This window comes from Taeniopygia guttata, chromosome 20, assembly GCF_048771995.1.
Source record: "Taeniopygia guttata chromosome 20, bTaeGut7.mat, whole genome shotgun sequence".
Classification (NCBI taxonomy): Eukaryota; Metazoa; Chordata; class Aves; order Passeriformes; family Estrildidae; genus Taeniopygia; species Taeniopygia guttata.
The window spans coordinates 1,201,129-1,227,893 of NC_133045.1; the positions used below are offsets into that span (position 1 = coordinate 1,201,129).

The window sequence follows — 26,765 nt, forward strand, 5'->3', positions numbered from 1 at the left end:
TGCGCCGCGCACGTGACCCGCGCGCGCCTGCGCCCGAGAGCGCGGGGCGGGGGGGGCACCGGGACCCCCGGGGGACACAGCGGGGACAGAGCGGGGACACCGGGACACAGCCGGGACACCGGGACACAGGGACCGGGACACCGGGACATAGGGACCGGCACCGGGACACAGCGGGGACAGAGCGGGGATACACCGGGACACAGCGGGGACACCGACACCGGGACACCGGGACACAGCGGGGACACAGCGGGGACACCGGGACACCGCGGGGACAGAGCGGGACATAGCCGGGACACCGGGACATAGGGACCGGCACCGGGACACAGGGACACAGCGGGGACAGAGCGGGACACAGCGGGGATACCGGGACACAGCGGGGATACCGGGACACCGGGACACAGCGGGGACACAGCGGGGACAGAGCCGGGACACCGGGACATAGGGACCGGCACCGGGACACCGGGACACAGCGGGGACACAGCGGGGACAGAGCCGGACACCGGGACATAGGGACCGGCACCGGGACACAGCGGGGACACAGCGGGGACACCGGCACCGGGACACCGGGACACAGCGGGGACACCGGCACCGGGACACAGCGGGGACACCGGGACACAGCCGGGACACAGCCGGGACACCGGGACACAGGGACACCGGGACACAGCGGGGACACAGGGACACAGCGGGGACGGAGCGGGGACAGAGCCGGGACACCGGGACACAGCGGGGATACCGGGACATAGCCGGGACACCGGGACACAGCGGGCACACCGGGACCGGCACCGGGACACAGTGGGGACACAGCGGGGACACCGGGACACAGCGGGGACACCGGGACACAGCGGGGACACAGCGGGGACAGAGCCGGGACATAGGGACACCGGGATACAGCGGGGACAGAGCGGGGACAGAGCGGGGACACCAGGACACAGCGGGGACACCGGCACCGGGACACAGCGGGGACACCGGGACCGAGACACAGCGGGGACACCGGTACCGGGACACAGCGGGGACACAGCGGGGACACCGGGACACAGGGACACTGGGACACAGCAGGGACACCGGACACAGCGGGGACACCGGGACACAGCGGGGACACCGGCACCGGGACATAGCGGGGACACAGCGGGACACAGCGGGGACACAGCGGGGACACCGGGACACAGCGGGGACACCGGCACTGCTGCAGCCACGGCAGCCCTGCCGTCCCCCGCCACAGGGACCCCCGCTGGCCCCCCCCCCGCCACGGGAGAGCTGTGCCCCTCCCAGGGGACCCGCGGTGGGGACAAAGTGTCTGCCGGATGAAGCTGAAATAAAAATAATAACTGGGATCTGTATAGGAAATTTCTGGGAAATGCGGTTTTTAATTCAGAAGTTTTAATTTGGAACGTTTGATCCAAACATTTCTGACTCTGAACATCACTGAATTATGCTTTCATTTTACCAGTGGGGAGATGGGGAAGAAGCCAGGGAGGGATGTGGTATGGACTCAGCAAAGGCCACAATGCTGAATTTTAATAAAAATCCATTGTGATTAATGAACAGGCCCATCAGCCCAAAATCCCCAGGGGCAATGCTAGATCCCTAAAATCCCTAAATTCCCTCAGCACAGAGGTGTTGCACAGATGAAGGAACCCTCACAGGGCACACAGCCCTTTGACTTGTTTCTTCCTACATACTTTATTAATATGAGAAAAGATTGATACAAAACCTTTGAAATGTATGCTTTCCTGCCCATCGTTGCTGTGGCAGAAAGCTCTTGCCTGGCACTGGGGAAGAAATGACGCACATGGCAATTCCTATTTCAGGGCAGGAAAACAATCAAAAGTCCTTTATGGGAAAAATAAAGACTTTTGTTCCTACAAATGCACGTGTGATTCAGTAGCTTGAGCAGGTTCAGTGGCCTGAGGAGGGGTTTCAGGAGAGTGTGTGCAGCTGGAGCTGGCCCTCACAGCCAGCCTTGGCTTCCTGTGGAATACTGCTGGATAAACAACGTGCAAAAGGGATTTTTTTTTAATTTCGTAAAACCTTTTGTATACAACAAACTCACATCTCATCAGGCATTATTGCTTGCAACATAGAGAAAAACTTTTTATAAATTCACATATAACTGCATTCCACAAACCCCCCCAAAATAAATAATGAATGTCATGGTTAGCATAGGACTTGTCTCAAGTGTTGAATGTGGCTGGGGTGTCAGAGCTGCAGGCAGAGTGCAGCTTCCTTCAGCTGTGCAGCTCCCGGGCTGGCGGGGCTGAGGAATCCTTCACTCAAGGGCTGTTCTGCTCCTGTCCTGCCTTTTTGTGTCTTCCACAACCTCTGGGGAGCAATTCCAGCACTTCTCTAGTGTGCTGAGACAAGAGCAAACCCCCCAAGCCCCCAAGACCCTCCGGGATGTCAGGTTTGAAGGGACGGGGATCAGCCACAGCGGTGGGAACAAGGAACATTCCGTTCATCTGATCCTCTCTGGAAGTTTCCATTTGCCCTCGTGTGGATTATTCCCAGGTTTTGCGTAGTTCTGCTCCTGGATTTTGAAACTGGCTGGAAATACAAGGAAGCTGAGAGAAAATGTCTTTGGTACCAAGAATTAACCTTTCTTTCACAAGTGACTTCGTGTTTTCCCTGTTTCATGAGACTCCTCTTAAACCAGCTGCACTGAACTTCATTCTCCAGCCTGATCTTCCCCAAAAGGCATCAGAATGCTGCTTCCAAAACACTTCCAAAAACTTCTTACTCCTGTTGCTGTGCTTGTCATGCCAGATTGTCCCTCAGGATTCTTGACTTGTTTGGTTTTATCTGTATTATGCACATTAGTGTCAGGCACGTCTCAAATCCCTCAGCAAACTAGAATGAGCCAAACGGTGTTTTCCAAAACCTGACTCTTCTGGAAGCACAATACCAACGTGTCCCACCAAGATCTGCTGAAGCCATCCGAGCACTGTGACTTTCTGATCTGGGCTTCAGAGATCCCACCTGGATAAATTCCCTGTGCCTAATCACAAGGGGCTTTGCAGACACGCCCTCCTTTCCTTAGCAGCCTGAGGCCTGCACATCCACTTCACTCTTCAGAGTGTGCTGCTTCCCATGGTTTCTGATGCTTCTGCTCATTGCTGGGAAAAACCTGAACTGGTTCAGTCTCCACATAATTAAAATTAACCCCAATTCTCTTAGAACAGCCTTGTCACAAGGGTAAGGAAACAAAAGGAAAGTGGAGCTGAAGGGACACCAGGGTGACAGGACACAACCAAAAACCTTTTTGAGGCATCTCTGCTGGAGACTGGCAGTTGAAGGACCCCCGGTGGCCTTGGCATCAGTTGGCAGTAGGGAAAATGGAATAATGTGATGTGGAATAATGCAAGAGGGAAGAAACATGGGGCAGCTCCAGACCTGCCACATCACATCCCTGCAGCAAAGTGTGCTCCAGGCTGACCTCTAGAGCTGAGTTTACTACACAGCCTGGGTGTTCCTGGGTCTTGCCTTGGCTCCGTACAGCATAAACAACACAGGAGAAGCTGGGGCTGCCCCATCCCTGGAAGTGTCCAAGGCCAGGTTGGACAGGGCCTGGAGCAACCTGGGATAGTGGAAGGTGTTCCTGCCCAGAGCAGGAGCTGGAAGTGGATAGTCTCTAAGGTCCCCTCCAACCCAAACCATTCTGTAATTTTTTTTGTCATTCTGTTTGAGAAACTCATCCAGGAGCAGACTCTCAGTTTATTTGGGATGCTGAAGCTTTGCTGCAAAACAATGACACAGAATGATGCCAGAGCTCCTGCAGGGAAGGAGGGCTACCCGCAGCAGAGACAGGTTGTCTCATTGTCCATAACAGAACACAGATGTATTTGATATCATGACAATCAAAATTGTAGGTTTATTTACACGTATTTTCATATTTTCAAACAGCAGGTATTACACAGAAAAATGACTTGAACAAAATAATTTCCCCTCTAACACTGGTACAATGCTCACTTGGAGAGAAGGAAGGGAGATATGTTGCACTGCAGTCACTCTCACTTTGGATCTGGTGTTTTGGTAAAGTGTGAGTGTGGTGAGAAAGAGAGAGGTGGGAAATTTGCCACAGATGTGACAGGTGAGGCAGGGTTACACAAGAATTCACAAGAGTTACAAGAGTTCACAGGAGTACACAAGGGTTACACAAGAGGAGTCTCTCCTCCTCGACTCGGAAGATATGGAAAGGTGGAACTTGCTGGCTGGGGAGTCCTGGCTGGGCCAGGAACACTCCTGGTGGGTGCAGGTCTGTGGCTGCCCAGGAGCTGTTGTAACACGGGATGCTCCCCACAGACACCAGGGTCAGTTCTGCCAGGACAATCTGCTAAAAGTGCTGTGACCACTGGTGAGCCCTGCGAGGGCAGCATGTGTCAGTGTTTTGGTGCTCCTACTCCACCTGCCCTCCAAACAAGTGTGCTTCATTTTTAATGGTGCCTGCCTCTGAAACCAGCTCTGCCTGTCAGAGCTTTCCTTTCCCTGCCTAGGGGCCAGTTTCCATCACTGAGGTATGGAAGAGCTTTCCAAAACCACTGGAAACACCTGAGTGTTACAGGAGCTCTTCCCGCTCCGTCTGATTCTTTGCAAACCGTTACCAAACCCTCAGTGGTATTGATGTTGACAAAAGAGATGCGGGTTTCCATGCAGGGTGTTTGCCGAGGCCTGTCTCCCCTTTCCCCCTCGGACCATCCCTGCCGAGTTGGGCAGCAGCGCAAAGGGGCTCGGAGATGGTCTGGGTGGAGTGTCCAGCGGGTATCGGAGGCGACCCGGCCGGCCGACACTCAGTGGCACTTTCAGACTTGCTGCCCCAGCTGAGGGACCCCTCAGGTGACACTGGCACAGCGGCAGGACGCCAGTCATCACCCCTGGAGACCAGCAGCGGCTCTCTGGGCGCTCCCTGCCCCGGCAGTGCCGCTCCCCTGGCCCGGGCAGGGCGCGCTGCAGGAGCTGCGGCAGTGCGGGAACAACCGCCGTGCCCAGGGCTGCTCCTCAGCCCTGCCCAGGGTCCCTTGGCCCGTGCCCAGGGCTGCTCCTCAGCCCTGCCCAGGGTCCCTTGGCCTGTGCCCAGGGCTGCTCCTCAGCCATGCCCAGGGGTCCCTTGGCCCGTGCCCAGGGCTGCCCTTCAGCCCTGCCCAGGGTCCCTTGGCCTGTGCCCAGGGCTGCTCCTCAGCCCTGCCCAGGGTCCCTTGGCCCGTGCCCAGGGCTGCTCCTCAGCCCTGCCTAGGGTCCCTCGGCCCGTGCCCAGCCACACCAGCACTGACTGGCCACCTTGGCCAGCTCAGCGGCCCCTGCCCCACCCGCAGCATTGGGAGCAGAGCAGGCTCCAGCCCCGCTCCGTGTCTGGGCACCCACCGACAGTGATGGGAACAGAAGGGCACAGCCCAAACCCCAAAGCATCCTCATCCCCGTGATGCAGGAGGGCAGTGCTGCCTCCTGCCTCATCACCCTCTGGCTGCTCGTTGTGTCTGGGTGAGCAGCAGTGCCCAAAGGCACCAGGCAGTTTGTCACCTGTGCTCGAGAGGGGCGTTCAGCCCTTGGGAAAAACATGGATAAACTGCTGAAACTCAATGGCTGAGCCTGGTTCCAGCTTATCCTCATGTGAAACCAGCACACACTGACAGGGAGCACTGCAAACCTGGGCAGAAACAAGCTGGCCACATTCCAGATCATAATTGGTCACATTTAGAAAAGGCATATTTTTAAAATGTGTTTACTTTGTTTGTATTTATTTTGTTCCTTTTAAAATTGTCGTTGTTTTTCCCAGCCCCTTTGTATTTTGTGTTCTGAGACTGACACTGACACTTTCATGACAAAGTTTCAGGACAAATTCTCCTTCAGAGCTGTCAGATGCCTGCAAATGCCAGGCTGAAATCAGTACAGGTACTCTGCACAGACACATCTCTGCAATACAGCCCTTTATTTCACAATGCCCATCTCACCAGTACCAATGGAAACATCAGGTTGGTACCTCATGTTAAATTTATCAGATCTTAAATTCATTAGATGTAGAATTCATCAAATCACTACAGATGGTCTCAAAACACCAGAGACACTGGGCCAATTAGCAGATTAAAGGTGTCCATGTTGGATACATCTGTACTGTTTTAAACAGAAAAAAAAAAGAAAAGGAAATAATTTGGAATACCTTTACTTCTTTTAGCTGAAACCTAAACCTCATCTTCCAGTTATTTTAAATTTTCTTTTTTTTTTTTTTTTTGCAATGCAGGCCATGATCCAGCAGAACACTTCAGAACATGCTTTATTTTAAGATTCTGGATAATTGCTGTGAAATTGTAATTTGGGACATAGGAGTGCCCTTTTGAATTAAGATCAAAACTTTTACTCCCAAACATATACACAGTATCCAGCATCAGAATTTGGTGAATTGAGTTAATAAGGAGGAAATTCATCTTTTGAAGTGTTTTGTGACATTTCATGCAAAGTTCTGCACTGACAATGACTCAACCACATATTTTGCAGCTGTTCATAGAGAACCTCCATGCCTGAGGGACAGATCTGGGCTGGGGCAGACCAGAAACACCCAGATCATCTGCAGAGAGGTTCAATGCACAAAACTTCCTCTTTCCCTTCCCACGGAGCCTGGAGAGGTCTGTTCCAAGACACATTTACAAACTCTCCATCCTTGGCCAGAGACCAACTCTAGTGTTGATGACGGAGAAATAAATAAATAGATTTGGTGTCCCTGTGGTGAAGAAAATCTCTTCTTGGTGGCACAGAACACGCCACAGATATAACATTGTGCTTCCTCTGCCCCAGCTGCAGGCACGGGGGCACTTGGAACAGGAAATGTGCTGATGGTCCCGTCAGTAGGAGCTGCCCAGGGTGGGTGGCTGCACTTCAGCAGAGCACGAGAACACCTCTGTTCTCCCTCAGCCCAATATGCTTCACTGGGCTGCTCTGAGATCTGCAGCTCTCAGGAACAATGAGTCCAATTATCTGCCCTGTGGCCCTGACCACCCCAAAATCAGCCCATGCCATCGAATGCCAGCGGGTGGCACAAACAGGGTGTCACAGGGTGCCTGGGGAGGAAGGTCAGGGTGAGTGGTGTGATCACCAAATCAAAGAGCAAGACAACCATAAGCATACATACATATATAATATGTACAGTGGCCATGGGTGCATTTGCACCATGAAGGAAAACATCACATTTTAGACTGCAGAAAATGATCAAACTCTGGATTTTTTTAGTGCCAAGTGTCTCTAACTAGTCAGCAAAAAGAGTAGGAAATGTCCAAATGTGGGTTGAATGACATGGTGCAAATATAAGCTGGGGTATTCTTCCCTTCTTAATTTCAGACATGAAATGCAAGAGCATTCTTTTATTTTCACTATATGCTGTGGACAGAAAATTATCTCACTAGTGTTTGGTTTGGTTTGTACTTTTTCTCTCACGCCCTTCAGCTTTTCCAATAGATTCACTAGGACTAAAACACAGAGCTAAGGTACAGCCATTAATTAAGTCTGCAGAAATTCCCAAGCCTCTCTGTAGGAAGGACCCAGGCTTTTGGAACAGACTGAGATAATGCAGTGGAAGGAAAGCTCTGAACCCACCCAAATGCTCTCCATGTGGTCTTCAGTCTGTGATCTGTGGTTTTTCACTGTGGAGTACTGCTAATATCTCCAAAAAGTGTCTAAGAAAGTTAAACCTGCTACCATTAGTCAGAAATTCACCAGTGAGGAGGTTGAACCTCTGTAAGAAAACTGATGTGGGGTGCACAAGTTGTTAGAGGAAGAAGTTGTTAGAGCTGGTGAAAACCATTGCTTTGGGTACAAAATCAGGCTGCTAGTGAGTCTGCGCAGCAACTGGATCCAAAATATTTACTACCAAAATTCAAGGTATGTAGTGATGTGGGCACAGAAACTTCCCTGGGATGCTGCACACTGGCAAAAATCAAGCTGGCCCAGATGGAATATTAGAGGACTCTCCAGTATTCCAGCTGCAGGCATCTACAAACACTACATCAGGCTGTATTAATTACTGGCTTGCACTGGAAGCAAAGAAAGAGCTTGGGAAAGACAGACAGATGAGGATAATCATCATCATAATAACATCAGCAGCAGCAGCTGTTTTTTCCCTTGCTCATGTTCCTGATCCCTAAAAGTAAGATCCTGGCTAGAACTGGGCTTTGGAAAGACTGAACTATTAGCGAGACTGCCAAAAGAAAAGTGCTCCTGCCACTCCTGTAACAAGGATGAGGCTGCTTGCAAACCAAATAATTGAAAAATAAAAAGAGAGATGGATGTTGCAGCTGCCAACTCCTCTGGTGCTGTTGGGGTGGGGAGTGCAGAACACCTTCCCAGCAGTATGGGGGCTGGAGAAGGGGCCACTTCAGAGCATGCACATCACAGGGCTGTGTGTCAGCCTTGCTCACAGAACACGGCCCTGGGAGCTGCTACAAGATCGTGGCTCCGGCAGCATCTGCACTCCTGGGGTCCTTCAGGCCAATGATGAAACTGTTGGTTCTCCTGGCCCCGTGAACCAGGGACACCACTGGGACTTTATCCACCCGGTGGCCCCTGGCCACAAGAAATTCAATATCTTCTTCAGGAAACTCGCCTGCAGGGATTTGAAAAGAGGAGTTGGTAAACAAAACCAGTGTTGCCTGTGATGTAAAGGTCTGTCTAACACTGCTGGGGCCTACAGTGGGGAGAACCTGCCTGCTGCCCCTTCACAATGTCCAAACTCACAAATTGGGACCTTGTGAAGTTTCAGATTTAATTCCATTTTAGTTTCCAAGTCTGCAGGCGCACTGCACTATTTAGATTTTCCTCTGAAATGGGAAAGACCAGAAACTTTGGCTATTTGGTGTGGAATGAAAACCAAATTTCACTTATGGTTGGCTCTGGTGAAGTTTGGGGCAGTGTGAAAAACACGAAATAGACTAAGACTACAGTAACAAGGACAAGAGCTGACAGTACAGACTGCAGAGCGCCAGCACTGACGCTGTTTTCAGCACTGTCAAGCTACAGGCCTTTCCACAAGCCTTGCCTTCTTCCCAGCTGCAGGAATTAAGGGACATGGACTGAAAAGTGAAGGAATATAATTTATGTCAGTGGGAATAAAGTGCGGGAAGCTTTGAGTACATGTCTGGGTGAAGTTGAGGCTGCAATCTTTTTTATTTAGATATTGTCCATGGCACCTGATCTCCAGAAGGATTTAAGGACATGACAAGGCTACTGCCAGCAGATGAGCTGGGACAGTGGGAAGGCTGGGGAGAAGCACCTGACAGAGCTTGGAGAGGTGGTGCCAGAGGGGTCAGGAAGCATTTCCAGGACGAGAGGGAAAGGACACGGCTCAACAAAGGCTCCAAGCTTTGAAGAAGTTGAATTCTGATTTTTGTCTTCCCAAAACCCTCCACCCCCCTGGGGACCCTAGAACATGGTGACCTGTGGTGCTTCCAGTGCAGTGTGCTAGGAAAATCCTGTTGTTTTCCTAAATTTGCTGGATTTGTAGGCAGCACCCCACCCAGTATCCATACTCACTGTCAACCTGCAAGGTGTTGGACTGAAGCTGGGGGTGAAGTCGACCAAGTGACAAACTTTCACTCAGATTCTTGTTAAACGTTAAAACATTTACCAAAACCTGCAAGGGAATAAATTATCCTCAATAATAAAAAAAGCTATGAGAATAGGAGAAGCCAGCTTCCTGAGCATCCCCCAAATTGGTGGCTCCCACATCTGCACCTGCAGCAGGCAAAGGAGATTTTGAACCATTTATTAAACTGCATGAACTGCTGCAGGGGTGTGCACACACTAAGAGGTCCTTGGAATGTGGCCTGTATGCTGTTGCTTGTAAAGCAGGACATTTTCAGGATAGCATGGGCTTTTTGTCACACAGCTCCTGCTAAACTAGCAGGGTTGAGTGTCTGGAACATGATGTAAGCTCTAAAGAAGTGTTTGTTACAGCCAAAAGCTCAGCATGTGACTTCTCCAAACAAAGTACTCGGAAGCAGTTCTTGGCTTTGGTTTTGCTCTGAATAATGCTTTCCAAAAGGTAAGGAAACTGGGAGCCCTGCTCAGGCTTTTCCTTTCAGCAATCCATTACTGCTGGACAAGCAATCAAGCTCTTGGCAAGTACTTCACCTCCTTACAAATCATAAATTAAGAGGACCTGCCCAGTTTATATTCAGTGTTAAGCTGGAAGAATTTAGTTGGGAATGCCCTAAAAGGAGCTTTTCACGTGGAAAAGGCTAAAGGGCTGCCAGTTTCCTGCAATTCGCTGAATAAAAAAATGCTCCTTTTTTTCTTAATCATCCTTAAGATGAGTTTTGAACAGGTATTAGAATGACAAAAACCACTATAGATTTTGCCAAAATGCTTCTCCTCTACAGTTATGAGTGGTGCCACCAGGAAAGGTGCAAGAAAAGTAAACTGGTAACCCTTGGAGATTTGAAGTAACCAAAGTGTGGAACTGGTGACACCAAAGATTGAACCAGTAACCTGTGGCCACCGGTTTTGACCCAGCCTGGGACAATTGGGAAGAGAAAGGAGGGGACCCTACCCAGCCTTGAGCTGAGCAGCTGCTCTGGGAGGACACGGCACTGACCTGGACGATGCTGCTCAGGCCTCTGTCCCCGTTGTTGGCTCCCAGGCACAGGTAGGTGCCACACAGCCCCTCGGAGGGCCGCACGATGGTGGGCAGCAGGAAGGAGCGCGGCCGCCTCCGAGGCTGAAGGAGGTTTTGCTGCAGTTGAGGAAAAGTTGCACCGAAAAATGTCAACAAGCCAACTCTCCCACAGAAGGAACAAACCTTCACCACCCTCTTCCAAAGAAGAGGCTTCACAATGCATAAGGCAGCTCTGGGAGCTGTCAGGACAGGTTTGCATTTGTTTCTTTCCAACACCTGAAGATGTTTTTCCTGCTACCTCTTACTTTTTAACCTGAAGAGCAACAATTCATGAAGAAAAGTGCTTAATACAAGTCCACATTGTTACTTAAAGTGCATCTGGGCAGCAGGGAAAGTATGTAACAGCGCTGTTTGATAATTCTGCATTGTAATAATAACTGATGGACATGGAGCCCTCTGTTTTCTCACTTTCAGTGGCTCATATAATGAAAAATAGCAGCTTTCTACATGCTGTTGTCTCTGTTATTAATAAGGCATTAAATAGTTCCACTGTTGTGAAGACGACAATAAAATTGGGGAAAAAAAAAAGGTAAATCAAGAATTTGTCATGTCATTCATTACCGGCCTGGGAATGGAGTGGTTCATTGTTTTATTTTGCCAGGAGAAGTCCAACATCTGGCTGTTCAGGAGGATTCCAGAGGGTGTTACTATGCCACTGCCAAAGGGACGATTCAAAGAACTGAAAAGAAACACAAGGAAATTTCATAAAAACCATCCCAGAACTTTTTGTACACCTTGAGGCTTTCAGGGCTCCAACTTTCTGTCCCACCTTGTCTTTACAGAGATTCTTGGATGGTTCCCTAGTGCTGGTGAGATTGAGGAGAGACCAATGCACCTCGGAGCAGGAGACACATATGCTGCAGCAGCTCTGTCCCTCCCCATGCTTGAGGATTCCCCTTGCTGTGATGGCTCTGCCTCCATCAGCCCTACCTTTGCCACCACCTCTCCCCAGGAAGCAGGTACAGGCCACTGCAGCCATATTCCATTGTCAGAGGACTCCAGGACTGCACAGGGAAGAGCAGCACCAGCCCACACATCTCAGTCCCACTCCCATTCCTCTGCTGCAGGACTGACTGGGACAGCAGCCTGCCTCTTCCAGGTCTGGTCTCACCCTGTCCTGCCGAAATCTGCTCCCTCCTCTCTGCTCCCAGCCCGGGCTAACGTGAAGGGAAGAGGCCAAGCCCTTACCTCACCACGGCGACGATGAAGTCATCGGGGCCCATGACCAGGACCTGGCTGGCAGCGGCCCCACTCTCCAGCGGGGAGTGAGGCATGGACAGCAAGGACTGGGAGTCATTGATCAGCTGGCGCAGGGAATTGGCTTCTGATTTACTTCAGGAGGGAGGGAGGGAGAGAGGAAAGCAAGCCATGAGCCTGGGGAGCTGAATGTGTCCTGGTGCCTCTACACAGCTAGGGCCGGGTGTCCCCGAGGGGCTGCAAAAGGACAGGGGCTCTTTTGGTTCACCCCGGGGAAGGAAGGGGTGACAAGGTGGCTCAGTCTGCACAGAGAGGCACTCAGTCTGCCATGAGCCTCCAACAGCTCTGTCTACCCCTGTTTGCCCTCAGCAGGAGTAAACCCACCCACAATGGCCAAGGTGACAACCCCAGCTGAATGCCAGTCTTCAGCAGGAGACAAGCCAGGCCCAGCCCAAACACCGCCGTGGCTAAACCTGGTTCTGAGGTGGAAAGCTGGGCTGAAACCCCAGGCCTGATCTCTCCTGCACATCTGGGTGTTCTGCAAGGCCCCGAGCCCCACAGAGGGGACAGGGAGAGGCAGAAGTCACACGTGTGGCCATGCCCACAGGGATGGCTGTTTGTCTAATCCACTCAAAGGGAATGTTTAGAGGTCTGGCAAAGTGGGAGGAACCCTCAAGCTCAAGCTGGCTCCAGGAAATCTCTGAGTGAGGACACCCTGTGACCCATCCCCAGAGCCCAGTGCCTGTGATCAGCTGTGATCCTTTCCCATGTAAAAGAATGAGCCCTGGGAGGACACTCAAGGTCTGACCTTTCCTTCCTAAAACAGAGGGAGAAAAAGCTCAGGGCACAGCACACCCAGGAACAATATCCAACTCACACATCCTGCAACTGTCACCTGCCTGTCCCGCTCAGACTTACCTCACCATTCCTTCTGCTGTGTGAGTGACAGACACGTCACCAGACGGGTCTCCCAGGTTGCTCGCCAGACTCAGGGCTATTTTTAGTGTCTAAAGAAAGAAAGGAAAGAAAGGAGAAGAGGAGGAGAGGAAAAGAGGAGGAGAGTGTAGTGAAGCTGGAGGCTCCTGGGCGGTTTGGATGGATTCAGAGGAGAGATCTCTGTTGGTTGCTCTTAGAATATCAGGTTTATTAGGGATGGTGAAAGGTCCTGCCTCGAGCTGCCAGACACAGGAAGGCCTGAGGTGATGGGGGAGGGAAGAGACAAAGAGAAGAGAGGGTGCTCTAGGAGAGCAGGGACTCCAAGAGGGGGAAAATCCAAGAGAGGGGAAGTTCCAAGAGAGGGGAAGATCCAAGAGAGCGTCTGGCCCCTCAGAGACCCCTTATCGGGGGGGCTTCAAGGTGGGCTGGAACAAGACTTGTGCCAATGGGGTCACGGACACCTGATGCTTCAGGGGAGGGTTACAGCTGTGGGGTGAACCATACATTCTGGGGGTGAGATGGAAAAGTCCATTTGGCTTTTGGACCCCTCTGTAGGTGAGGTTATTGTCCAGCCAGTAGGGGGATTGTTTTCATCCTGGCTGTACTATCGTGACTCTTCTGCTAGGCAATCATATTTATTTATCCTTCCCAACAGAGAGGAGGAAGAGAAGGAGAGGAAAAGAGAGGAGAGGAGAGGAGAGGAGAGGGGAGGGGAGGGGAAAGGAAAAATATTTATGTGGCCCTGGAAATACAACTTCTGATCCTCCAAACTAGAAGAGGTTTCTGGTGTCCTGTGTGTTGGCTAAAGCTTATGAAGAAAAATTACCCGAAGTTTGGGTTCTGGGAACACCGCAGTGCACAGGGCTGCCACATGTGGGTGTGGGAACCAAGGAGCCTCAGTCCAGCATGGCAAACTGTGCTGGAGGAGCCAAGTGAATCCAGCAGCATTTGTACAGCCACAGAATCATGGAATGGTTGGAGTTGGAAAGGACCTTAAAGCTCATCACATTCCACCCCCTTGCCATACACAGGAACATCTTCCCATGTTTCTCCAACCTGGGCTTGAATGCTACCAGGGCTGTGGTAGCCACAGCTTCTCTGGGCAAACTCTGCCAGCAGCTCACCATTTTCATATAGGGAAGAATCTCTTCCCTATATTCCATCTAACCCTGTCCTTTGGCAGTGGGAAGCCACAAGTGCAACATCTCTGGCCGGAGCTGATGTCCAGATCAGTGCTCCAGCTTCATTGCCACCTGGCACACAGGGTCTTCAGGATGCCATTTAGCTTCTCTTTCCCTTCCTGAGTGGTCACCACAATAGCAGAGATCAGACTGAATCCCAATGGGACAGGGGGTGCTGGGCTCGCTGCTGCCTCTGGACCCCAGCTCTGCTGGCCCAGCACCAGTGCTGAGCAGAAATGAGCTGTTCTGCTCCCCAGCTGCTGGCTGTAAACCATCCAAAGGGCTTGAACAGAAAGCATCAGTCCCAGCCCACATCAGGGAATGATGGTGCAGAAGGAGGAAAATATTTGGTTTCTCAGACATGCAGAATCCAGCCTGAGCCACTCCATTGAAAATGGGAAGATACAATTTCAAAGGACATGGTTTATCCATCCCTAGGACCACAGCAGAGCCATGAGGATCTGCTCCTCAGCCAAGCCAGCCTTGAGAGAGAAAGGCTGAGCAAAAACACACTCAACATTCAGCTGGCAGGTTGTGCCATGGTCGTTCAGGATCCAGAACAGCCCACTCCCCTGCAGGCAGCCAGCAAGATGTGACTGCTATCTGGAACGTGCCACGCAGCAACAGCTTCTCCTTTGCTATCAACTGTGTGGAGAGTAGAATGTGACCAACCTCTGGAGAAGAGAAGGCAGCATTTCCATGGAGCAGTGTCCTGACTACCACGCCGTATCGGGGGAGCAAGAGCTTGGAGGCCAGGGAAGAGCTCCATGGAAACAGCAGAGCACTTCCACCTCAGAGGTTAAGGATCTCTTAACCTTGGTCCTGGTTGTCCCAGGGCTGGACACCTGAAGCTGGCTTAGCACTGAACCTCAGCCATATGTTCAGCTATGGGACTTAGGGAATCAGGCTTACACATCTCCTGAAGTGACTGCCTTGGAGTTGGAGGTTGCTGCTCCAGGATAACCAGCAGGTGAAACTCTTTGCAGAGGAAATAGATTCAACCAAAGCTTCCTGAAGAGAGCTCAAAAATTACTCAGGTGAGTCAACCTCCTGTGCCTCTGCATAGTGTATAACATCTCCAGTTGCTGCATTTTTGCTGAGACACTTCCAAGCACTCATTGTCCTGTCTGCTGCAAGGATGTAGTTAAATCCTCAATTAAAATTCCCAGCTCAAAAAGCCCAGCTGTGGATCTGTAAATTCCCAACTCATAAATCCCATCTGTGGATCTGTGGAACATCTAAGACAACAACTTTGCTTACAGAGCAGGAGACATGAGAGCACTTGCTCAACACCCTGGAAAGCTTCAAGGTTTTGGTAGGACAGTCCTAAATACTAGAAAAATTCTGGACTTCAGAGATCAGGAGGTGGCCAAAAATGTAAACTTTTTTAATATGTGAAGTATTGGGTCAGTTTTCCTTGTCATCACCATGTAGAGGCTTTTCCTGCAGCACACCTTGCAGTGCACATGGGTGCTCTGCAATGGCCAGGGCCACTGGACCATCCTCAGGTCCTGCAGGGTCATTCTGCAGAGATGATTGCATACAAGAAATGGACAAAGCCACAGTTTGCTCCAAAAAAGCTCTTCCTAAGCAGGAAAGATCCTCCTGCTCAGCCCCTGAGACAGCAGTACTGCTCAGTTTTACATATTAGCGGTCTATTTGCTCATTCTCCTCTGGGAATAACCTATAAACATTTTTGTACAACCACAAAATAAATAAATCATTCTCTAGCAGCACAGCTAATTCAGGCAAATGTTGAACTTCCTCTTACCTCTGCCATCCAGTGCAAGATATTCCCTCTGGATCCTTGCCTTGTGATGTTAAAGCCCTCGAGGATGTTCAGTGCTGAGATCAGTGCAGGACCTGCATGTGGCGGTGGGGGGGTGAAAACAAGGTGCCCTGTGGAGGGAAGAGGAATGAAGCTGCTTTTGCCAGACACCATCCAGTGAGAACACACGTCCATGAGGACAGGGAAACCCTTCCAGATTTGAGGGGAAATAATAGAAAGCAACATGATTTGAGAAGGGTTTCCCAGAACAGCCCTGTTCTATCTTTCTGTTTCTTCATGAAGGATGAAGGAAGCCCAAACAGGGATGCTTTTTTTACTTCTGAAATTCAGTTCTTATTGGTTGGCTGTTGGTTTCCAGACTGCAGTATGGAAGAATGGAGAAGGAACCAGAATGGTCTAGGTTGGAAGGCAACTTAGAAGTAATCCAGTGCCACCCCCTGACACCTTCCACTATCCCAGGTTGCTCCAAGCCCTGTTCATCCTGGCCTTGAACACTTCCAGCGATGAGGCAGCCACAGTTTCTCTGGGCCCTGTGCAGGGCCTCACGTCCCTCACAGGGAGAGATTGCTTCCTAACATCTATTCTAAATCTCTTCTCTTTTAGTCTGAAATGATTCCCCTTGTCCTGTCACTATCTGCCCATGCTGAAAGTCACTTTTCCTCATTTTTATAAACCCCTTTTACATGCTGGAAGGCTACATAAAAAATTTGCAACATTACAGCTATAAGGAGGGTAAATACAGGGACTGCTAGAAAAGAATGACATTTTAGAAACCTCTTGGCTAAAGTTAGCTTTTTTCCCTTTGGGAACTGTCATTAGCTGTAGGTCCAGCAACATCTTCTACTGAGATACTGCATCAAGATATGACCATGTTGCCTCTTTAGACTTTCAAGGGAAAAAACATTTCCCTTGTGCTGAAAATCTCCTGAACTGCCCATGATATATCAGTGTCAGCAGGGAATAGCAGGAAACTCTGGAAGGCCTTTCTACAGACATTTCAGCACAGCTTTGCCTGCAGCTCTTGTTCAATGCTGTTTCCACCCCTTGCAAAGTGAAGAAAACCTTCCCCTGGCGCTGCACGGTGACGGGTGAGGGTGTACCTCGATAGATTGTGTGCACAGGGTCCTCCACAGTGACACTGTAATTGTTGAAATCTCCCTCCACCAAGACTCCTCCGTAGTTGTGGACCTGCATGAGAGCAAAGCAGTGCACACTGAGCAGGATGGGTCAAGGCCCTCTGTGCTCCTCATGCTGGCCCAGGGCAACACATCCCTCAGTGTCAAACCCACTCCACTGAGATTCCTGAGCCAATTGCCAGGTTCCTTAGGAACCTGGAAATCTGGGCTTTCACAGCCCTGGTGACCTGGCTCACTGTTCAGCATCACAGGAAGGCTCTGCACTCCCCTCCAAAAGCTCACCCACCTCAATGGTGCTCCCAGGACATTTGTCTGCCCAGGAAGATGGGGATTGGTCCTGTCCTGCAGCCTTCTCTGCCCTGGCTGGCAAACAGGAGTACGTTAAGGGGTATTGAATACTGCCAGGATTATGGATCCAGGAGACAAGGAGCTTAGGTGTAGCAGGTGGCCATCACTAGAAATCTCAACTAAAAAAATCACCATTCCCACCCTATTTGAAATTATTTCAGCTGACAGTGGGTCTGCTGTAGCCTTGGCCTTCCTGTAAGATTCCTGTCAGAGGTACAATGCACCAGGGTTGGTACAGGAAAGATGGGCCATTCCCTCCACTGTAGGTCTTCTGTGGTTGAGACATGACAGAGATGAGGGAGGACCATCAGAGGGTGAGGCACTGACCAGGCTCCCCAGGGAATGGGCATGGCCCCATGGCTGCCAGAGCTCCAGGAGTGTTTGGACAACACTCTCAGGGAGAGGGTGGAATCGTTCAGATGCCTGCATGCTCTGATCTCTAACCCAGATAGCTTCCTGGGCAGGAAAACTCCTCTGGCAAAATTGAATGAATCACTGGAGCAGGACAGCTAATGCAGGGCATGCTGTGGGGCCAGAACGTCGAGCAACCCCAAAGCTGCTAAAGATGTCTCTCCTACTTGGGATCCCTGTTTCCTTCCCAGAGAAAAAGCTGGTTGAACCCCAGGGCTGTGCTGAGCCAGGACCTTGGCTCCCCAGACCAGCTAGTGGGGAATGGGGCACAAGGAGCAGAGGAAGGGGAAGAAGTCCCAGTCAGCCACATACTGCAGACATCCCAAATTCCCCAGAGAGCACTATTTTGCACCTGTGCCTGGAAGCAAAGAGTGGATGTTTTGGAGCTGTTTATTTCACCAGATGGATGCCCTCCCTGTGCTGGAACAATAAACATTTTGTGAAGGCAGCACTCTGCTCTGCAACCAAAGCTGGAACTGTGCACTGGATCCCAGAGCTTGTCAGGGTCTTTGATGTGGCAACCCTGGGCCTTGCTCTGCCACAGGGAATTTGTGCTTCCCTGTGGCAGCCCCCAGGTCAGGGGAACATGGTGACAAAGCAGGGTTTAGCTGTGGGGATGCTCACAAGTTTGGGACTCTTCCTGCTCCTCATTCTTCATCTCTGCTGTATTCAGGTAAACTGTAGATTTCCAAATACAGAGCCCACAGATGTCTGAGGCTTGAGTGGAATGAAAACATTCCAGATTCTTGATGAGCTATTGAAGGAGCATCACTTGAGCCACTGTGGCTCAAAATGGTGCTCCAACTATCCTGACTGCAGCCACAGACATAAAAGTTGTTATGGTTTGTTGGGGGTGTTTTTTTACCAGAATTACTTTGTCTGTTCTGATATTTTTTTCCAGAGCACCTCTAGCAGGAGTTAAACTAGGGCAACCCCAAGTGGGACCAAGTCTTTCTAATCCTCTGTTCACAAGACCCAGTGTTTTTTAAACCATCTTCCTGAAGTCTGTATCTCACAGTCCCATTAACCACAACAACTTGTTTCTCAACAGCCTCTTGTTCTGAGGGAAAAGGCTTTGTCCCCCAAGTGAAAAGAGCCCAGTGCCCAAAATGATTTTTGTTTTCCTTCCAGACTGTCCTAGTTATAGAGGAAATGGAAGTTTCACTTCAGTAGACTGTGGAAATAGCCTGTGTGTCACTCCCACCACTGCAGGGACAGGAAAGGAAAAGGAGGCATCTGTCCCCATCATTGTGCTGGCACTTGGCTTATCTCCAGTTTGTCACCTTAAGCAGGTGGCAGACCCAGGCTGGCAGGTGCCAGGGGAAGTCCTGGCTCACCTCAGAGATCATCTCCTGGGTCAGGTTTCCTCTGTAGAAGGCTGACACCCCTTCTGCCCCCAGCAGCTGCAGCACGGCCGCCAGGTCCAGGCGCCGGACGAACATCCCAGGCAGCAGGGGCTGCCCGTCCGGCAGGAAGATCTCCTGGAATCGCTCCGAGTAGTTCAGGTCCTTCAGTTCACTCAGGGCTTTGGCTGCAGGTGAGAAGGGGAAGGACATCCAGAAAATGGAGGGGTCAGGAAGGCACAAAGGAGCTGGAGTCACTGTGCATCTGATGGGGATGTTGGAGGCCTGCGGCTGCCTCAGGCCCTAGAGGGGAGCTGGATCATTGATCCTTTGGAACTGGGAAAGAACCCCAAAGAAACCCCAGCATCCTTCCCTGCCTGGCCCCGGGCACTGCCCAGTGTGGCTGCTCTGCCCTGGCACTCCCCAGTCATGGCAAAGGGCTCCCCTTTGGCTGCCACCACGCTGTCTCCTGGCAGACTGTGGCTCATGCATCGCTCAGCTCCCAACACCATCCAATCTCCACGACCACAAAGCCCTGATTTCCCACGACTAACCCCCTGCATCCCCAGCTGCCTTGCACAGTGAACTGCCCTGAGCTGTCCATCAGGTACTCACCCAGGTCATGCGTGACATTAAAGCCGTTCTGGGCGACACCGGCCGTGAGGCCCAGCAGCTCAGACCACGGGAGCCTGCCAAGGGAGAGAGGACAAGGAGAAATGGGCCTTGGAGCAGAGCAGTGGGGAAGGTGGTGGGGAGCAAACACAGGGCTTGGCTCTGCAGTCAGGGGCTCCTGGGAGACTCCTGGGAGACCCCTGGGAGGATCCTGGCTGTAGGGCCAGCAGTGGCCAAAAGGACAACTGAGCTTTCACTGCTTGTGTTTCTCCTCGAAAGGATCATGTCAGTACTCCAGGATGTGACCCAGAGAGGAATGGCAGTGCATGGATGTGGGAAGGGGTGTCTCAGCAGCAAAAGCTCAAGCCAGGCTCTGGTTGTGAGCAAGTCATTCACACCTCTCCGTATCCCAAAAGAGCACCAAGGACAGGCACACCTCTTAGGATCCAGCTAAAGAGAGAATGAAAATGCACAGACATGAGAGCCATGTGCTGCATCTTTACAGAACATTTATTGTACATCTTCTTAGCCAACAGTTCACTTTGCAGAAAACATGACCAAGCTGAATTTTCTCTTTTGTACATGAAATAGCAAAAAAAAAAAAAACATCTCTTTCAACACAATCCTCCAAGTACCTCTTAGCTAATGGTTTTGACTGATGGCTGAGAACAAGGTCTGATGGCAAGAGCTCATGTGCTGCCAGCTTCTCACAGGGACCCCAGGGCACAGTCTGTGCCAGCCTCATGCCTTACCTGCCATGTAACTGGTGTGCCTCGTGCATTCCTTGGATCATGCCTGGCACCCCCACGAGCAGACCTGGCTGTAAAACAGGAAGGACAAAAAGGAAGAGCAGTCTCCTTTCCATGAGGACTTAGGACATGGTCCCCAACTGCAAGGGCAGATGCAAATCATGTTTACTTTGGAATTATCTGCATAGTCAGGAGAGGGGAAGAGGTCTGCAGCAACACACTTTACTATGGAATAAAAGATTTTGGAAGGAGAGAGGCAAATTCAGTCTTGTTCTCAACCCAGTTTGTTCAGGAGAGATAACTCAGCAGAACAACCTTTGATTATGCTCCTTCCTGGGGCTCTTGTTCTCCCAGCACCCTGCTGCCACAGAGATGTACCTCTTTACTCTCCAAAGCTCTTCAGGCATTTTGGGGCTGAAAAAGAAGTGTTTTCTCTAGATTCTCCATGTCTGTAGGGCCCAGGATCTCCCATGTTGAGAGAGACCTTGTTGCTTTGCTGGGCATCTGCCCCTCAGCCTGAGAGTTAGAGAGAGGAGAGCTGGAGACAACAGCCCTGGAAACAATGGCTGTAGGATACTGGTTCTCACCTTGGTGTCCTGCTGCAGGTCCCCTTCCAGTGGGATGCCCAGGGGAGCCACCTCACGGAAATCGATCACCCAGCTCCTGTTCTTGCGGATGTCGTGGACCAGCATCACCCCGCCCCTGCGGCGAGACAGGGTCAGGGCGTGGCACCGGCATAGCTTGTGCAGCACGGAGCCCAGGGCCAGTGAGACAAGGGGCGCTGAGGCAGATCACCAGCCCCAGCCACGGGGTGGCTGGAGTAGCAGGGAATGCTGCTGTCCTTCCCTAGGGCACACACCAGGACAGCCCAAGCAGGGTTGGTGTGGGACACGGGCAGCCCTGTGCTGAGCCTGGTGAGGGTGGAGCAGTCCCTGCCTGCCTGGCCAGGGAGCCGCTGGCTCTGTTCCACTGCCAGGTTGGGACCATCTGGGATTTTCTTTCTCATCTGAGCAGTTTTGCAACAAAAGAGGGTATTTGCTTACAACAGCAATGGGTGGTGCAGCTGGAGCAGCGATCAGGTAGCTTTGGTTTATGCAACGCTCCTGAGCCCTCCTGCAGTGCCAGGAGCATCAGGCTCACATGGATGCCACCCTGGGAATGAGGGCTATGAGACGGACACCCTTCCCTGGCAGCTTCCTGGAGCTGGGCTCAAACCTCAGCAGAGCTTGTGGAAGGCAGGACTTAGGCTCTGAAAGCACTGGGACTGACCCCGGGGTGTTTGTAGCTCCTGGCACAGCTCATGTAGTTGGGGGGCCATGTCTCCCTCTGCCCCTCACCAGCCCACTCAAGCCTGGGGCTTGGATGCTCCTTGCAGCCACTACAGCAGAAACAATTCCCTGCCTGGGGGTCTCTGTCCTGTGGACACATCCACTGCCTGATGTCAGAGCCCTGGCACCACACCCTGAGCCTGGCACTGCCACAGAGACATTTTTCAGCTGCAGAGGGACTTTTTACAAGGGCAGATAGTGACAGAACAAGGGGAAATGGCTTTACGCTGACAGACGGCAGGTTTACATCAGGTATTTGGAAGAAATATTCCTCTGTATGAGGGTGGGGGAACCAGGCACTGATTTCCAGGCTGCCTCATCCCTGGAAGTGTCCAAGGCTGGATGGGGCTTGGAGCAACCTGGGATAATGGAAGGTGTTCCTGTCCATGGCAGGTGGTGGGACTGGACGGGCTTTAAGGCCTCTCCAACCCAAACCAGTTTGGGACTCCATGAAGCCACTCCCTTGAGGACACCCGAAGACAAGAGCAGAGGGCGAGTGCCCCACACTTACCCTCCCAGCCCCGAGGTGTGGGGGTTGATGATGCCGGCACAGAGGGCCGAGGCGATGGCCGCGTCCACCGAGGAGCCGTGCCTGGCCAGCACGTGGGTGCCCACTGCGGTGCAGCGCGCAGCGTCCGTCACCACAGCGCCGCGGTGGAACAGCTGCCGGACACGAGAGGGCTGTGCTGGGCAGTGCTGGTCCTGCCCAGGCCTGCACCCATCAGTGTGGCACCCGAGGCCTGGGGCCAGCACCGAGGCTGTGGCTGATCCAACACATGCCATTGGGATCTGTACGTCCCTTGGCCCATCCCTGCTCCAGCGCAGCTGCAGGTAGCCACAGCCACCAGTTCAGCCAACTTTCCACATTCAGGGCGCCAGGCTAGGGCCACATCTCCCTCTGCCCCTCACAAGCCCAGAGCTGTCCCCATGCTGCAGCCAGGCAGTCACCAAGAATGGGGATACAGCTATAAATAATGCAGCAGGCCCCCAGACCACAGCTTGTTCTCATCCTTGTGCCAGAGCTGTGCTAATGCAGTCCCATGATATTTTAAAGAGTTGATTTCATCCCTATGACACAAATTGCAGCATCTCAACAAGAGCCAGGCTGGCCTGGGGACATGCAAAGACAGAAGGGCCACAGCAGCAGGTGGAGATGGTGACTCCTGGCTGACTGTGACCCTGGCAGAGGTTCTGCAGGAGGATCCAAGCCCATGGCCATGTTCCCTTGGCTGTGCAATCTAGCACTGGGCCGTGGGACAGATTAGCAGGAGGTTCACCTGTATTTTCAGCTATTTCCCTGCTTAGTCCTGGATGAATCTTCCAGAGGTGAATCTCAGCATGTATGTCCATAATCCACACAACTCTGTCCAAGTGGACAAGATGCCTACTGTTTAACTAAAGATTATTTTCTGAAAGCTCTCCCATCTGGCTCAAACCGCAGCTGCAGTCACAGCAGTGGGTTTGTCTGTTCCCTCCCAAGCAGCACCCCCAAATCTGCCTGAGACAGCCCCCCACACCCTGGCCATGGGGCAAGCTCTGAGAGTCTGGCTCAGCTCCCCAGGCACAACCTCCAGGTGTAGGAAAAGGCTTTCAAGCCAGTTTGGGGTGGAACCAGGGGGAGACTGAGCACCCAGGGCCTCACAGACACCAGCCATGGCTCCCCAGTACTCCCCTTGCCAAACTGCTGACCAGGAGGAAAGTCAGGGAATTCTCCCATCTTTGGAGCCAAAGCCAAACCATAAAGCCACTGTTTTGTCTTACCTGAGGGTCCCCAAAATAGATCTGCATGATGAGGGCCACAGTGACACCTGTGGCGAAGGTCAGGCAGGCGGTGATGATGACGGTCAGCCCATCCTGCCGGCAGCTGCAGTCTCCTGAGAAGGGGTCCTTGCTGGTCTCCTGCAGAGGGGACACGTCCTGGCTCCCCATCTCTGAGGAGGATGAGGGCAGGCGCTGGAGACGCGCAGACTTCAGGAAGGAGTCTGGGTCTTTGTGGGCAACAGGGAGAAAACAGGTGTGAGTTATTGAGCAACTTGGGGCTCTTATTGCAGTGTTTACCCAGCACTAACATTACACTGAGCCCCTTCCAGCATGACTATCGCCTTCCCTATTGATCCCAGCTCTCGGGAGCCTTTCTGGCTCAGATACTGCTGTGAGTAATTTTACTGATCTTTTTCTTTAGCTCTGGTTAGTCCAAACTGATTTTCCTGGAGATTAAGAGAGACAAGAACCCCTTGAATTTTTACTCCATTTCAGTCCATTCATTAGCCTTCAGTCATAGGCCCACTCTTATGCTCCATTTGGTGGAATTCTTAACACAGCAAACATGTTGGTCTTTGAAATTCAGCGAGACTGAAGAAGAGGAAATTAAGATACGAAAAAAGATGCAGCAGCTTTACTTGGAACTGTGACTGAGCGAAAGCATCTGAGCAAAACAGAGGTAAAGCAAAACATTTGGCCTGGGCACAGAAAATCCCTCTAGGGAAGCGAGAGCAGGGAGGAGCAAACCTGCAAACCGGAGGCCTCAGAACATCCACTCGCTCTGCTGCAGGAAGGACTCTGCTTTAATTCCTTGCTTCCTCTGGCAGATGAGGCCCACTGTGAAATGAAGCCACACACTGGACACCCAGCTCCAAGATGGGAAGGCAGTGGGGCAGGGGTCTGCTGGGCCTCAGCAGGATGAAAAAGTCTCTTTTTTGCTCTGAAAGATGCCTTGAATCTCTGTGAATGTCAGCTGCTGCCCTTGTGCTGGGTGGGCACTGGCTAAGGATGCCCTGCCCATCCCGTTGCTGCCAGGCACACATTGCTGCTGGGGCAACTGTGAGGTCGTGCCCATCCTACATGGGCTCTGAAGGGGACCAAGTAGCTCAGGGCATCATCCAGGGCTCCTGGAAGAATTTTTTCAGGGGTTGCAGTACTCTGTGCATCCATAGCGGAGAAAGAGGGGCACCAAGTAGAAAAGACAAGATGAGAAGCTTGTCCCTCCATACAGATGTTTCCTGGATTTGGAAAAGGAAAGGGGAGCGAGCAGGAAAGCCCACATCCCCCATCAACTGCCTATCTGTCTGCTCTGGCAGGTGCTGCGTATCACTCTGGGCACTGCCAGCCTAGTCCTTGTCATGGCATTAGCCTGACTTGGCTGCAGCTCTCCTGACGCCAGGGAGGGAAGGAGTTTTAATTTCAGTGATGCTGCAACCAGGAGTAAACTCCCACAGCCAGGGAATCCCTCAGGGTGAATTTAATCTCATTTGTGCTGTGGTGGTTTAGGAGTGGGACTGGGAAAGGCTCAGCTTTTGCAGCCTGAGTCTCTGAGCACACACTGAGCCCCTCATAGGTTCATCTGGTCTAAGTGAGCTGGTCTGAGTGGGAGGACAGGCTGGTGGCCTCAGTGCAGGCCACAACTGGCCTGGCAGGGGCTGCCATTGGAGTGGGATGTCACATACAGCCCCTGGCACACCCGAATGGGGCCCCAGCCCCACCTGCAGGGAAACAGTGAGGCGTGAGCTGGACTCCTCTGCCCAATCCCTCCAGAACACCAACCCTCTGCTCTGGTGACAGGCCAGCCTGGCATGAGGGGACACAAATACCTAGGAAGAAACTGTGGAAGAGGGCAGACCACAGCCCTCCCACCATGAAGCACCTCCATTCTCTGCCACAGACATCCTATTTTTAGTCTCTGTGACCACTGTTGCATAGGGACAGCAGAGCCATGGTGTGGGGATGAGAGCAGCTGGAAGACGTCACTTGGGAGCAGAAGCAGCCCGCACAGCTAATGCACAGCTGCCCATCCCAAGACGAATGTGCATACTTTGAAAGAGAAACCAACAAATCCCACTTGGTTTCCGTGGGGCCATGAAGGAGTTGTGGCTTTATAGGGAGCCAATACTTTGGAGAACCAGAGCCACCTCAGGTCTGGAGCTGCTGCAGAGGAGACAGCAGAAAATGGAGCTGCTGGTGGGCTCTGCAGGTGCTCCTGCAACAAGTGTCATGAGAGCAGCAGCTGTCTTCTCCAGCCACCCCACCTGCAGGTGTTGGCACTACCAAAACTGCACCAGATTCTGGCTGTGTGACAAGAGGCCTCGTGCCTCCAGGAGAGCTGATCCCACACTCCTGCAGGCAGCAGCTTTACCTCGATGGTCAGGAGAGCACAGGGTGGGAATGGGCAATGGGAGTTTCACCCGTGGGCACAGTAGGACAGGGCAGAGGGCAAGGGGTGCCCGGGGCTGTGCAGACACGGGCCTGGGGGCTGACAGGCACCGGACCGGTAACCAGCCCCAGGGGTGAAGGGCAGTACCGCTTGAAGAAACACGACATGGGGGAGAAACAGCATTTCTCTCAACTATGGAGGAGGAGGCAATCAGTTAAAAATAGGCAGAGGATTTTCTTACAGATAAATGATCACCTGACTTTATTCCAGCTGAACACCGAAGGGATGAAGCATCCTGGACTGAGGGATGTGCAAGGAGCACCCCGGGGCGGGGGGGAGCGGGGGGGATGTTCAAGGAGCATCCCAGGTGGAGAGATGCTCACGGAGCATGCAAGAAGGCCATGCACAAATGGTCCAGGCTGGAAGGCCAAGCAGGCTGTGGGAGAGCACATTCCAGGCTACCCTGGGAGGCTCTGTGCCGAGCCCTGGATCTCTGGCTGCCTTCCGTCCCTGTGGGTTGAAGGCGGGGTCGGGGCGCAGGGACGGTGGGAGCCGGGGAGCCCCGCTGCGGGCGCGGGGCCGAGGGCCGGGGGTGCCGGGGGCCGCGGGCGGGCTCTGCCGCCGCCCCTCACCCGTGTCCTGCTCGCCCAGGAACGCGTCCTCCTCCTTGCGGGCGCAGAGGCCGCTCTCGGCCGCGCCGCTCGGCTCCTCCTCGGGCAGCCGCGGGAAGCTGGTGATGCTCATGTAGTCCACGGGCGAGCCGGCGGCCAGGGCCCGCTGCCGGCCCGACACCGCCTCCGCCGCCGCCGGCACCGCCATCGCCGGGCCGCCCCGAGCCGGGTCACGCCGGGCCCGGCCCACCGGCCCCGGTCAAACGGAGCCGCCCCGCGCCGGCCGGGCGGGGCCACCGGAAGGGGCCGGGCTCGGGGCCGGGCTCGGG

The 26,765-nt window shown here is 52.6% G+C and overlaps 1 protein-coding gene across 2 annotated transcripts; it reads right to left on the reverse strand.

The window, feature by feature from the left end:
* Nucleotides 1-5,894: 5,894 nt before the first annotated feature.
* Nucleotides 5,895-26,760, reverse strand: GGT7 (gamma-glutamyltransferase 7). 2 transcript variants are annotated; one of them, XM_030288457.4, is made up of 16 exons: nucleotides 26,458-26,596; nucleotides 24,187-24,276; nucleotides 23,440-23,666; nucleotides 22,190-22,341; nucleotides 20,938-21,052; nucleotides 20,354-20,421; nucleotides 19,605-19,678; nucleotides 18,984-19,177; nucleotides 16,852-16,939; nucleotides 15,734-15,861; nucleotides 12,764-12,852; nucleotides 11,837-11,980; nucleotides 11,210-11,327; nucleotides 10,568-10,705; nucleotides 9,505-9,604; nucleotides 5,895-8,578 (listed from the first exon to the last, which is right to left on the reverse strand). In XM_030288457.4, the coding sequence occupies exons 3-16, from the start codon at nucleotides 23,605-23,607 to the stop codon at nucleotides 8,415-8,417; spliced, it is 1,740 nt and encodes a 579-aa protein (XP_030144317.4). In that variant the 5' UTR covers nucleotides 23,608-23,666; nucleotides 24,187-24,276; nucleotides 26,458-26,596; the 3' UTR covers nucleotides 5,895-8,414. The 2 variants fall into 2 exon arrangements, with proteins under 2 accessions (XP_030144317.4, XP_002195668.6); XM_002195632.7 differs by lacking the exon at nucleotides 24,187-24,276 and having other exon boundaries at nucleotides 26,458-26,760.
* Between the last annotated feature and the right edge of the window lie 5 nt (nucleotides 26,761-26,765).

Excerpts from the sequence above, each read along its gene's own strand:
- GGT7 (XM_002195632.7), bottom strand. The coding sequence starts at position 26,644 with ATGGCGGTGCCGGCGGCGGCGGAGGCGGTGTCGGGCCGGCAGCGGGCC. Across the intron at positions 22,342-23,439 it reads TCTATTTTGGGGACCCTCAG|CTGTTCCACCGCGGCGCTGT; the intron begins GTAAGACAAAAC and ends CGTGTCCGGCAG. Across the intron at positions 20,422-20,937 it reads ACCTGCAGCAGGACACCAAG|CCAGGTCTGCTCGTGGGGGT; the intron begins GTGAGAACCAGT and ends CCTGTTTTACAG.